We start from the raw sequence: 12,047 nt of genomic DNA on the forward strand, positions 1-12,047 counted from the left end.
CAATCAGGGATAGTACATCTGTATTTCACTCAATACTGCTGAAGCAGCATTCATAAAATATTTTTCAGGGCTTTCTGTCCAGTCTTTTTTTTCTTTCTAAGAAGTTTGTTGAGTCAAACTGTAATTAGGAAAAAAAATGGGTAGCTAGGTAAGAGTTTGCACTCTTGTTCCTTTGAAATGTCTGATATTAAATGGTGGCTTGGTTTGTTTGGCTTCCCAGTGACCTTAATAATCCAGTGGGTGGATGTAACACAGCTGGAGAAGAATGCCACCCTTCTGTTCCCCGAATGCATCAAAGTGAGTACCAGGGACAGCGAGCTCTACTTTTCCATGTTTCTCAACATCAACGAGACCTTCAAGTTAATGGAACAGCTGGCTAACATTGCCATGAGGCAACTATTTGACAGCAAAGGGTTCACAGAGGATATGTTGCTTCCCAAGCCTAGCAAGCCTCTTAAGAATATCTCAGCACTCAAAAGGTATATCCTTCTCTCTCTCTCTCTTTCCAATTTTTGAAGGAAACCAAGTGAAACTAAAAGAAATTGTGTATTTTCATGTAATATGTATATACAGCTTTGTCTTAAATAATTCCTTTTGTATTATATTAATTAATGCTTCACAAAGCCATATATAAATATTACAGGTTTGTACTGTGGCAGAATCTCCCTTTTGTAGCTAAGAATCTTTTTAGATGGCACTCTCAGTTTCATTTCTTTCTTTTCTTGTTTCATTTTTAAAGAGTTAATTTCTAAAAATAATGTACTTGCCTTGGACATTATATTGGACATATATTAGACTTTAACATTGACTTCTAGAAAAATTGATTTTTTTCATACTTAGGGTTATTAGTTTTTGTGATTACAAAACTTGATGTCATGTGCTTGAGTTCCCGATGCTGAATGATCTTTTAGAAGGCATTACTCGGCCATGCTTCCTTAGTTCTCATTTGGAATCTGTGGGTATAAGTACTCAGCATTTCAGGCAATTAAAAGAACTGGAGTACTTTGCATGTTTCCCCACTCACAGTGGGGATCGGGTATTTGGGGATACTTTAAGTGACTATGTATACTTTGCTTTTTGTTTAAACCGTACAGAACCAATTCTACTTTTATTAAATTAAATATTAATTCATTGTCTTATGTTTAAGCTGCAAAATCAGTCATAGTTGCACAGCTACGGGAAGAGAAGGACAGGTGGATTTGTGGTGTCGTATGCACTAGTCAGGCAATGGTAGGACATCTGCTTCTACTGCAGATTTGCAGAACTGTCTCCCTGGAGTTCAGTCTTGAAAAAGAATGCGAACATCTGGCCACAGTATGGTTTGTGCAATTCCAGAGTGATATAGGAAGTCCTATTCTTAGTGATCTATATGTGTTTAGTAAAACTTCCCATTCCCACTTCTTTAATCCTTTCATTCTCACATCACCTTTGGGTAGATATTTTTCCTGCCAAATCAGATGGCTCTATGATATTTGTCAGGAATTCTGATAAAAATTTCAGTGCTGCAGTGTTATTGGTTTATTGCCTGTGCTCCTAGAATTATGACTTAATAAATGACTTTCTCAACTGGCTTTGAGAAACACACCTTTTTTTTTCAATATTCAAGGCTAGAGTGAAAACAATATACCTTACAGTTCCCATATATGCTGGACTTGTACCTATGATTTCACTCACCAACACCCCCAAAAGTATGCTATCTCTAGGTACTTTCCAGTTCCTCCAGTGCAATTCTATGATCTGCTTCAACTGGAAGCTGAACATAGATTCACTCTGGAGGACCTAGAAATGCTAGAGAGATGTTCTCTTTCAGCATTTTGTAGGTCCTCCAAAGCAATTATATTGTATGCTTCCGCCGTAAGGTTCACTTTTGTCTATAGTTTTACATTTCCATGGTAAGTCCAGGAATGTATCCCCTGTTTTTGTTTGGATCATTCTGTAGATTTATTTATGATGTGAGCCAGCTAGGCATCAGATGATAAAAAAAATCTATACTTAAGGAAAGTTCCTGTAACAACAGAATAGCAGACAGCATTATTTCCCCTATTAAGTGCCCATTGTATGAGATTGTCTTTTTCGACAGAGATCTGGATGCACGAGCCAAAAATGAGTGGTACCGAGCTACATTTCGGCTTCCTAAGGATGAACGTCTTGATGGACACACAGATTGTACTTTGTGGACCCCATTCAATAAAATCCATATCTTGGGCCAAATGTTTGTTTCCAACAACTATATCTGTTTTGCAAGCAAGACAGAGGAAGCTTGCCATCTCATAATACCACTCAGGGAGGTAAGAGTTGGTTACCAGTTTTGTTAGCCTCCAGGCAGTCTCAGTTTTCAGGGAATCTTTGAAAGATGTATTATCTTGATCCTCAGTCAATCATCCCATTAGCTAAATGGTTTTTAGTTTTAATTAGATGTAATTTAACTTTATGGTTAAATATTTTTGTAGTTGCTTCTTCTGCAGGAGGTCTGAGCAACTGCAGCCCTGCTAATTTTTAGCCTACAACTCCCATCAGCTGTAGAAAACATAGTAAATAGTGACTGATTAATCCAGTTACAGTCCAAAATGGGGGAGGACATACTTAGTGACCCCATTATACTGTCATAGAACTCTTCTTTAGGACAGAGAAGAAATGCTCTATTCTCAGTCAGAAGAAGCAAACTAACATAAATGGCAGGTAATTTCACCTAGCAGTACTGTTACATACCCAGCTTTTGCCAAATGGCCCCCATAGTCAAAGGGGCAAACCAGTGCTTAATTCAGCATTATAACTAAGATTATCTGATCTGAAATAAAACATTCAAAATGTTTGAGGGGTGTGAAGTTTAAAGGAAAATTGGCTTTAATTTAGGGTTGTTGGTTTGTTTTTGTTTTTTTACAAAACCTGCAATTTTCCTCCCAGGAGAAAAATAATGTCTGCAGCTAGATCTTGAAGACTCTAAGCACCATATATTTTGGGGGAAAAACCTATCAAGAATGTTGATTATTTGTTCACAATGAGTTACTGAACACTTTAATTTTAGAAGATCCTGGTAAACCTATATAATTCTGTGTGTATTTTCTACAATTTCACAATTGTTGAGAAAGCTGATAGTTCCAGTGTCTTGCCTAGCCCACTCTCCATCAGCACCAAAAGCAAAATGACTTTCCTTTTTGCTAATCTGAAAGATCGAGACTTCCTGGTGCAGAGAATCTCTGACTTCCTACAGAAAACCCCTTCAAAGCAGCCCTGTAGCAATGACAGAGGATGGAAGAAGAACTTGGGTGACCATGGTCATGAGGTACTAGAAATGAGTCCTGGGAAGGAAGAGTTGGTATTCCATAATGGCTGTGGCAAATTCTAAATATGTTTTTAATCTGTGGTCCCTATATGGTTCCTCACATCTTTTTTCAAAGGTAGATGCCAAACACATGGGCTTCATTTGCTAACAACAAGATGCACTGGAAAAATGACTGGTGATTTGTTCACTTTTCTATAAGATGTGGACATTTCTGTATCAACTCAGATTTTTCTTATCCTATGAATAAAAAGATAGAAATGTACAGAATAGTACAGTATACCGAACAACAAGTCAAAAGGAGACTTGTTAGACAGCATATGCTTCCCTAGATTCCAAAGCACATGATTTGCATGTAGAATCATAGAGTTGGAAGAGACGCCAAGGGCTATCCAATCCAACCCAGTCAAATCCAACCCAGTCAAAGCCCTCCTGACAGATGGCCATCCAGCCTCTGCTTAAAAACTTCAAAAGGAGGAAACTCCACCACACGCCAAGGCAGTTTATGCAAAAGGCCCTAGGTTTAGTGCTTGGCATTTCAAGTTTTTTAAATTAGTAGCATTGCTTCTTTGGGTCTCAGGCCCAAAGAAGCAGAGTAGACCATACTGGGCTACGTGGATGAATAATCGCATATAATGCAGTGCATGTGTTGGGGGAAAAGACACACACCATTGCTTGTGTGCTGTGAGTGTTCGTTTTGTTGTGCATGCACAAATTAGAAAACTGGCTAGTGACAACTTGTGAATCTCCACTAATGGAAGAGAAGGTGCAACTCACTCAGTTGTTCTGTGCTGTTTGCAGAGCCTAGCCTTCCTTTTACATTTTGTTCTTGAACTTCCTAAGGTCACTGGTTGTATCTCACTGGAATTCTGTGTCTGAGCTGCTATTTGCCCAGAGACATATACTGACTTCCCTTCTCAGAATATTTTGTTTATAATCACAGATACATAGTGCTGCCCTGATCTTAACGCAATGCAAATTAGAAAACACTGTCTATCTGAAATGCTGAATAAGAGGGAAATTTGCTGAGATCTCAGATTAAATTCTCTGACCAAGGGAAGTTTCTAACTGATGATTTCTAGATGAGATAATGAGCTAATAATTCACTGTCATTCCACTTAATTATCCAAATTACAGCAGAAAGAGGACACAGCTAACCAACAATGCCATGGGATGGCTTTGGAGGTGAAGCAATAAAGAAGATGAATGTAGAAAACAAGTAGATGAGAAAACAAGAAGAAAATTGAACTATATTTTCTCCAAATTGATGGAATTTTATAGTGGAGAATGTTCCAAATAATTGGAGAGAATTCTTTAAAACCTAAGCACATAGATCCAGGATTTAGTAGATTTAGAGGAGAAAGAATTGGAATGGGGCCATTCTTCCCATAATTACCAGTTGATTAATATTAGTCAGGATTGGTAAATGTTTCTAAGACCCCTTCCACACAGCTGAATAAAATCCCACACTATCTGCTTCAACTACTGAAAATCCTAGTAAGTATTCTGGTTCCTTCCATATACTCAGTGCTGTTTCACAAAAGACCTTTATACAAAAAATGTACTGTAGATGAGGCAGGTGAATGAACAAACTCAGACTTTAGGTGGATGTACCCATTGAGTAGCTAGGTTCATAGGGAACAAGGGACTGTTCTGAAGTAGATCAAGTGGTTTTGATGCTGCTGACGACATACTCCTCTTAGGTAGGCACCTCAGCAGAGCCAAAAGCATACTTCCATGAACAAGGGTGTAATGGAAATGCACTTAATGAGGAGGAAAAAAAAGTTAATGCTTCCCCCCCCCCCCCCATAATATGCCTTCAATGGAAAGTCTTCATGGAGGAGCTTTTGGTCATACTAAATGCCCTTTAGGTTGGACTGGGAGACTGCTTCTGCTTTCATGGTTTTCAGTTTATGCATTTGTTTTATTAGGAAATTCCAGAGCTGTCTCCCAGCACTCCACCTGCAGTCAGTCCTGCCTCCCCTCTCAACAATCAGCTGTCCAATTTTTGCAAAGACAAGGTCCCAACAGCATCACAGGGATTGCTCAAACTCTTTGGGACCAATTCTGAGGAGCCACTCAGATCAAAGGGGGTAAGACCTGTTGTTTTATCAGTGGGGGTGGTAATAATTTTTGTTTGTTGAACTATATGGAACAATACAAAGCCACTGTAAAACCATGTATAATAAAATAAATTATAATTTTAAAAGGAAATGCAGCCTTGTACATTTAAGTCAGAAAAAATATAAAACATAATAACTTAGAAATTAAATACATGGCTGTTTTAAAACAAGCACTCCATTCCCCCCCCCCCCCGAAATCTACATAGATGGATGAACTTTACCTCTGATGGTAAATTTGAAAGTGCTGTGGAAATCTATATAAATATATTGATTGAAATAGTTCATGAAGAGACTTTTCAGGACATCAGCAGGTTAAACATGACCTAAAAGCCAATTGTTACATTTGGTTCCTTGTGTTTGTCTTCCATTACACATTTTTGGTGAACTTAATCTAAAATATAACGTATGATCTTATGCTAGAACAGCAGGTCTGCTTGAAAGTAAAGCTCCCTAATCTGCCTCTGAAAGCATCTCTTCACTAAACCTTTTGAGATTTAAATGCTTGCCTGAGACAGGAGCACAGTAATAATCTATTTTCAAATTCTTTGAAATATAAATGGAAACCAACTTCACTTTGGTGAATTTATATTCAGCCAGGCTAGATAGCACAATTTGGAAAACACTAATGCCCTTCACACCTGATTTCTAATCATTGTTCTCTTTGTTCAAAATGAAGCTATTTGATATCGTGTTTTAGCTTTACACATTTCTGTTTCAATATCTTTCCAAGTTAGTTACTGTAAGAGATCAATGTCCATAGATTATTTATAAAGTGAAGGAGGCTGCAAATGAGTAGGAAGAAAAATGCAGGGTTCAAGTGAACTGACGTTTCTAGTAATGTGATCCCACAAATTCCTCTAAAGGCAAAGGAGACAATGAAAGAGGAGTCGTGGAACATACATTTCTTTGAATATGGGAGGGGGATGTGCATGTACCGCACAGCCAAGACTCGCGAACTGGTCTTGAAAGGAATCCCAGATAATCTGCGTGGAGAACTGTGGCTCCTCTTTTCGGGTAAGTAACCTTCTAGTTTTTCATTTAATAACTGCATCCTACTTTCACCATTAAGATGAAAGCCCTCCCCGCACAACTGGCTAGTCATCTATAACATCTTTCACTGGTAGCATTTCTTAGTCCTAGACCAATTATGGCTTATCTTCAATATTTTTCTTGTGATGTTTGAAAAAGGGCAAATGGTATTTGTTGAAAGATCACTTTTAAATATATGATCCTCATTGTATTATTAAGTCACACATTTAGTCTTGGGCATGAAGCCCCTTAGAATAGCCAGGAAATAATGAGTGTTGTAAATAAGATGATAGCTGCTTTTTTTTTTTTTTTTTTTGGCTGCAGGAGCCTGGAATGAGATGAGCACTCACCCTGGGTACTATGCGGACTTGGTGGAACAGTCCTTGGGAAAGTATAGTCTTGCCACAGAGGAAATTGAAAGGGACCTGCATCGTTCAATGCCAGAGCATCCTGCCTTTCAAAATGAACTGGGGATTGCTGCGTTACGAAGGGTACTAACAGCATATGCTTTTCGGAACCCCACCATTGGCTACTGCCAGGTAGGAGAACAACAATTGCGGACTGCCTCATTTTTGTATGTCACTACTGATTGCACATTATGGCATGTTGGGGTCTAGGTCTCAGGCCAGTAGGAATGTCTTCCCTGGGTGGAGACTCCTCCTTGACCCTAAGGACCATTCTCAGTTTGGCACAGTGAAGGCAAAAGCCTAGTGCGATAAGATGCAAAACTTCTTTCTGACATTATTTGTTTATTTACAGTAATTATATTCTACTCTTCTCACCCCGAAGGGTACTCTGGGCGGATATACATGGAAAACATTCAATGCCATTAGACATACGACATATAGACAGATGCAGAGGCAATTTAACATTTTCCGGCTTCATGAGAGTATGCTTGTAAGGATGTTATGAGTTAATGGGAATTATTGATATGATTTTATTTGTTTATTAAAAGGAAAAAGGGGGAGTTATGTATTGATGAAGACAGGTCTCACATGGAAGCCAGCTGTGTTCAGCGGGTTGCCATGGCAACGTAACCTCTCTCTGGAGGAGAAGGGGGCGTGGCTTAGTTGGCAGTTAAAAAGCCTGTGCTTTTTGAAAAAAACCAGTTTTTGCTGTTAGACTTCTAAGGAAGTTAGGAGCTGTGGGGAATCAGAAAAAGAGACGCTGCTCTTGGACAGTTTTAGGTAGTTAGGAAATAGAGGCTTGGTCACAAGCAGACGGCAGCTAATGGTCACTCAGGAGAAAGGCTGGTGATATAAGTTGACCGGGTGTTTTATTTACTGTTCAAAGAGAAGTTATTTAAGATATATCCATTCAAGAAAGACTACATTGTAACTTAAGATCCGGAACGTTTACTGATTGAAACCACACACGCTTATGTACCAAAATAAACTTGAGTTTTATTGTTCATAAAGATCAGTCTCCTTGCCTCTCTGTAACTCTGAAGGAAGACTATTACCTCACGTTGGTGGCAGTTACCGTACCTATCTATATAAGTTACCATCTTTACTCATTTAAACCCATCAGTTCTGTTATCCTTCCTTATCCACTAACTCCTCCCTGTCATACATTCACACATCCTCCATCCCTCCCTCTCACACGCGCGCACATCTCCTCAATTGGAGGCAGCGGTGGGATTTAAAAAAAGGATTTCCCCTGCCTGAGTTGAGTACCACAAATTGGGCTCTCTTCAATGCTCTATTCCAGCCACAGGGGGAGCTGCTACTTCATCATCTACTTGTGACACTGAGTCCTTGATGGAGTACTTCCTCATTCTTTCCGAACGCTGCTGGAGGTTTTTATGGTGTCGTAAATTAGTTAAATTAGCCTCCCCGCATAAAGTGGTACCTAGATTTTCTACTCGACAGATGCACAGATGTCTTTCGATCTGCATAGGTCAACAGTGAACTAATCTGTTAATGGTTGGGAGTTCAATCCGACCCAGGCTGGCTTCGAACTCATGACTCTCCGTCAGTAGTGATTTATTGCATCTGGCTACTAACCAGTTGTGCCACAGCCCGACCCTATTATCAATTTGTTTCATACTTTAGGAGAAAGAAAATAGATGGGAAAGAGGATAAAATAAGAGCAAGATATATGAAGTCCTCTCTTTTCACTTTGCCACATCTCTAATTTTCTAGTTTCTGATCAAAGCACAATATTGGCTGTCTGAATCCAAAGATTTAGTTCAAGATGTCTAATTTATTATTTGTGTCTGAAGCTCTAAAACTAAATCACAGTATATGATTTCCTTCCCTTAATACATTTCGTATGTACTATTAATGTATGTACATGTTATTTGTGTGTATCTATCTATCTGCTCTCAGGCTATGAACATTGTGACATCGGTACTGCTTCTGTACTGTAATGAGGAAGAAGCATTCTGGCTCCTTGTTGCTCTGTGTGAAAGGATGCTGCCAGATTATTATAACACCAGAGTTGTTGGTAAGTCTTCCAAGTAACATTTAAAGATAACATTTGTTAGAATCAAAGTAGCTTGAAGCAAAAAGGTTTGATTTTGAATAGATATATGGTTCAGATAGGTTATCTTTAGAATTAGAGATGCTGGTCTGAAAACATTAGTCTCATAAAATCATTGTAATTTTTCTTAAAATAAATTGGATGAAATCAAATAAGCTGTTTAATCTCTTACCTCTAATACAAAGGCATCTCTCCATGGATGCATTCCTAATTAATATTTCTCTAGATATTGCTTTAAAGAACAGAGCTCAAATGTCTTCTATACTGCTGTTACCTCAAGCCTTCATTTGCCCCCTATCTCCTCCCATCCAGGTGCATTGGTAGACCAGGGCATCTTTGAGGAGCTAACACGAGACTGCCTTCCCCAGCTGTCTGAGAAGATGCAGGATCTAGGAGTCATTTCTAGTATATCCCTCTCTTGGTTCCTCACCCTCTTTCTCAGTGTCATGCCTTTTGAAAGCGCTGTGGTCATAGTTGACTGCTTCTTCTATGAAGGCATCAAAGTCATCCTGCAAGTATCACTGGCCATCCTGGATGCCAACATGGATAAGTTGTTAAACTGCTGTGATGAAGGCGAGGCCATGACTGTCTTGGGCAGGTAGCCTTGTTTTTGTTTTGTAATTAAATGAACAAACGGGATTGGTAAATATCCTTGATGTATTCATTCTTTGTTCTCAAGTGACAGAAAGCTGCTTATTATGAGTTATAGTTCCACAATAAACTAGTTACATTGCAAGTTAATAAGAATCAGTATGTTTAAAATCAGCTGCTGTACACTTTGTGGTATGGAATGTACTTGCAAATATTGTAAAGCCTAGGAGACTTTTGCTCTGAATCTAGAATCTCTTTGACCAAAAAATCAAATTTGTGGAATTCTGAATTGTCTGGTTCCATCTCTTCTTTAATAAAATTATGCCCCGAAAGTCCAGTTTCTGTGAGGGAGACTAGTGAATTCCCTTTGACCCTTCCATTGATTTCATTTGATCAATAGTATTTTATACTAATTTGGGGGTTTGCCTAAGTTTTTGGGCTGAAGAAGACGAGCAGGGTCCGTGTAGAACGAATATAAAAAGTTTGTTTTGCTCTTAATGATCAGATACTCAAATGTCTAGCTGTACTTAAACCAGTTTAATATTTATTTGTAAATTGGTTTGTTATCATCCATATAGTCCCATCTGATTTTCTGAAAATCAAAACTCAAAATTTTTGTGTCACAAAAGAAATCATACCATTGATGGCATTCATGAGAATCATACTATCTGTAGCAATAAATTATTCAGAATAATTGAGTTTCCTAACCATGATTTTGAGATTATATACTCATTCAAAGTTCTATTTTGTCTTTTGATTTTTTTTGTAGGTACCTGGACAATGTAATTAATCGACAGAGTGTTTCCCCACCCATTCCCCACCTCCATGCCTTATTGACAAGTGGCGATGATCCACCTGTGAAAATCGATATCTTTGAACTTATTAAAACAGCCTATGAGGTCAAGATCTGTTAAGCTTTTTGCTCCTATGAAGTTTGGTTTTGGTTTTTGTTTTTTTTTTGTTTTTTTTGTTGTTGGTTTTTTTGCTAATTTAATTACTTACTAGTGCTGTGTTTTATTACAACATCTCTGCCTTATTTATAAACACACAACATGTATTGATTCAGGAGTTGAGCTCTTCTGCAGTTTCAATTAAGCATAAAAATGATTCTGCCCTGAAACTTGGTTACTGTCATGTTACCCTTCTCTTCCACTTCTCTTCTATTAAAAGTTCTTATTCAGTCTGGTTCTTAACATCTAAAAATGTACATTCAACAGGGACAAATGCAAGGTACTTCACTTTGGCAGAAAAAATGGAATGCAAAGATACAGAATGGGGGACGCCTGGCTTGACAGCAGTATGTGCGAAAAAGACCTTGGAGTCCTCGTGGACAACAAGTTAAACATGAGCCAACAATGTGATGCGGCAGTTTAAAAAGCCAATGGGATTCTGGCCTGCATCAATAGGGGTATAGCATCTAGATCCAGGGAAGTCATGCTCCCCCTCTATTCTGCCTTGGTCAGACCACACCTGGAATACTGTGTCCAATTTTGGGCACCACAGTTGAAGGGAGATGTTGACAAGGTGGAAGGCGTCCAGAGGAGGGCGACTAAAATGATTAAGGGTCTGGAGAACAAGCCCTATGAGGAGTGGCTTAAAGAGCTGGGCATGTTTAGCCTGCAAAAGAGAAGGCTGAGAGGAGACATGATAGCCATGTATAAATATGTGAGGGGAAGTCATAGGGAGGAGGGAGCAAGCTTGTTTTCTGCTGCCCTGCAGACTAAGACACGGAACAATGGCTTCAAACTACAGGAAAGGAGATTCCACCTGAACATCAGGAAGAACTTCCTCACTGTGAGAGCTGTTTGGTAGTGGAACTCTCTCCCCCGGGCTGTGGTGGAGGCTCCTTCTTTGGAGGCTTTTAAGCAGAGGCTGGATGGCCATATGTCGGGGGTGCTTTGAATGCGATTTCCTGCTTCTTAGCGGGGGGTTGGACTAGATGGCCCATGAGGTCTCTTCCAACTCTACTAATCTATGATTCTATGTTAGACTCATGACATAAAGCAAAACCTTTGTATATTACACATGTTTGACGCTCTGATGGTGAATCATCTTATTGATGCTAAGTTACAGGGCAGAATAATTTCTGTGCTTAATAGAAATCACAGAAGAGTCCAGTTCCTGAATCAATACATTTGTTGTGTATTTCCTGCACCCTACTTTTCCCCTGGAGTCTATGGGTGTGTGGCTTTTAAGCATATCTAGAGGCCACTGTTGCTCACAGTTGTCTCACCCCTTATGATACCACTGCTTAGTAAATTATTTGCAAACTTTGGATGTTTCTTCAAATGCATGGAATTCTCCTGTGTCATGAATTACAAACCTAGCCTATTTTTCTTACTACAGAAATTTGGCCATTTGAAAGCAGATGAAATTGAGCAGATGCGATTTAAGCAGAGACTGAAAGTGATCCATTCTTTGGAGGATACAGCAAAGAGAAGTGTGGTATGTGGCACTCAGTTTTTAGAATGGCCATGAAGTTCTTGATCTCACTGTTCTACTCTGTTCCTGTACCATGTCCTTGAAGTTATAATGAACAA

At 39.0% G+C, this 12,047-nt stretch overlaps 1 protein-coding gene across 2 annotated transcripts in view; it reads left to right on the top strand.

Annotated features, from left to right (window-relative positions):
- tbc1d9b (TBC1 domain family member 9B) overlaps nucleotides 1-12,047 on the top strand; it is a 44,559-nt gene that overhangs the window by 10,538 nt on the left and 21,974 nt on the right. For both annotated transcript variants that reach the window (XM_062973871.1, XM_062973872.1), the window contains exons 5-14: nucleotides 221-479; nucleotides 2,081-2,289; nucleotides 3,072-3,283; nucleotides 5,212-5,373; nucleotides 6,267-6,417; nucleotides 6,757-6,971; nucleotides 8,763-8,880; nucleotides 9,229-9,514; nucleotides 10,277-10,406; nucleotides 11,854-11,952. In XM_062973871.1, coding sequence (XP_062829941.1) covers nucleotides 221-479; nucleotides 2,081-2,289; nucleotides 3,072-3,283; nucleotides 5,212-5,373; nucleotides 6,267-6,417; nucleotides 6,757-6,971; nucleotides 8,763-8,880; nucleotides 9,229-9,514; nucleotides 10,277-10,406; nucleotides 11,854-11,952 — 1,841 coding nt within the window. The remainder of the gene's footprint in view (nucleotides 1-220; nucleotides 480-2,080; nucleotides 2,290-3,071; nucleotides 3,284-5,211; nucleotides 5,374-6,266; nucleotides 6,418-6,756; nucleotides 6,972-8,762; nucleotides 8,881-9,228; nucleotides 9,515-10,276; nucleotides 10,407-11,853; nucleotides 11,953-12,047) is intronic.

The sequence above is a fragment of the Anolis carolinensis genome, chromosome 2 (genome assembly GCF_035594765.1).
Source record: "Anolis carolinensis isolate JA03-04 chromosome 2, rAnoCar3.1.pri, whole genome shotgun sequence".
Taxonomy (NCBI): Eukaryota; Metazoa; Chordata; class Lepidosauria; order Squamata; family Dactyloidae; genus Anolis; species Anolis carolinensis.